The sequence below is a fragment of the Seriola lalandi genome, unplaced genomic scaffold (genome assembly GCF_002814215.2).
Source record: "Seriola lalandi dorsalis isolate HSWRI2012SDOR001 ecotype SW California unplaced genomic scaffold, Sedor1 jcf7180002007774, whole genome shotgun sequence".
Taxonomy (NCBI): domain Eukaryota; kingdom Metazoa; phylum Chordata; class Actinopteri; order Carangiformes; family Carangidae; genus Seriola; species Seriola lalandi.
The window spans coordinates 1-1,066 of record NW_019478427.1 but is presented as its reverse complement, the minus strand read 5'-3'; the positions used below and the strand labels follow the sequence as shown (position 1 = coordinate 1,066).

At 43.0% G+C, this 1,066-nt stretch overlaps 1 protein-coding gene across 1 annotated transcript; it reads left to right on the top strand.

Annotated features, from left to right (window-relative positions):
- The first annotated feature begins 6 nt into the window (after nucleotides 1–6).
- Nucleotides 7–1,049, top strand: LOC147819980 (unconventional myosin-IXAb-like). The gene is made up of 2 exons (XM_087179161.1): nucleotides 7–155; nucleotides 605–1,049. Exons 1-2 carry the CDS (start codon nucleotides 100–102, stop codon nucleotides 807–809), a joined length of 261 nt encoding a protein of 86 aa, XP_087035287.1. The 5' UTR covers nucleotides 7–99; the 3' UTR covers nucleotides 810–1,049.
- Nucleotides 1,050–1,066: the final 17 nt, after the last annotated feature.

Below are 1,066 nucleotides of genomic sequence, written 5' to 3'. Positions count from 1 at the left end.
CCTGAGGTAGATGGAGAGAGTGCAGGAGGCGGAGGAGGAGGAGGAGGAGGAGGAGAGGATGCAGCAGAGGCTGGGCTGAACGAGCAGCAGCAGCTGGCAATGCAGCAGGAGGAGCGAATCCTCACCGAGCAGATCGAGAGTCTGCAGAAAGAGAAGTACGATGCACTGACAGGGTTTTTGTGTTGTTCATTGTGTGACACAAGTGCACAGCTACCAAAGATATAAAGATATAAAAAGCATTTCATTCCTAACATAAAACGTGCCTACAGAAACTATGAAAGAACTTCATGTTATATTGTTCATACGAACATCACATACGTTCATCACTCACTGTCTCTGCCAGCCAGAGGATAATTGATCACAAAACCATTTTTATCAATTTTAACAGATGCATCACTCAGTCAATGGGACTGATAAAAACTGAGTGAATCTGTTTGTTCCCTGTTGTTTTTAAGTTGTCACTTAGCTGCTGCTGTGTTATATGAATCACTTTAGGGATACACTCTGTTCCATGTCATGATAAATGGTTCAAATGTAAATGAAGTGATTTGGATGAAGCACCACCTGACCTGTGATTTGCGTGTGTGTGTGTGTGTGTCGACAGGGAGGAGCTGACGTATGAGATGTTGATCTTGGAGCCGCGGGCGTCCGACGATGAGACTCCTGAATCTGAGGCCTCCATCGGGACAGCAGACAGCTCTGAAAATATCACCATGGAGACCAAGGGAGCCACCTCAGACCCCTCTGGTGTGTGTGTGTTCTCGTTCTGGGAAAAGACAAGCAACATAAAACCAGATGTAGCTGGTTAAGCAGAGTTATTTATTTGTAAGGAGCTTGGGGAAATTGATATGAAAAATAAATGAGGTTAACTCAACTTTGTTAAAACAAAGAACCAAATATAACCAAAAGAGGATACTAGATAAACAAGAGTTGCAACTAGCTTTCTAAAGGAAAACAAAAATGAAAAGAAAACATCTGTCCTGATTTTTAACCCAAAAATACACGAACAGCACTGCTGTTCCTGGTGGATCTAAACAAGCAGTTTTCTATGTGTGTGGTCAGTCCT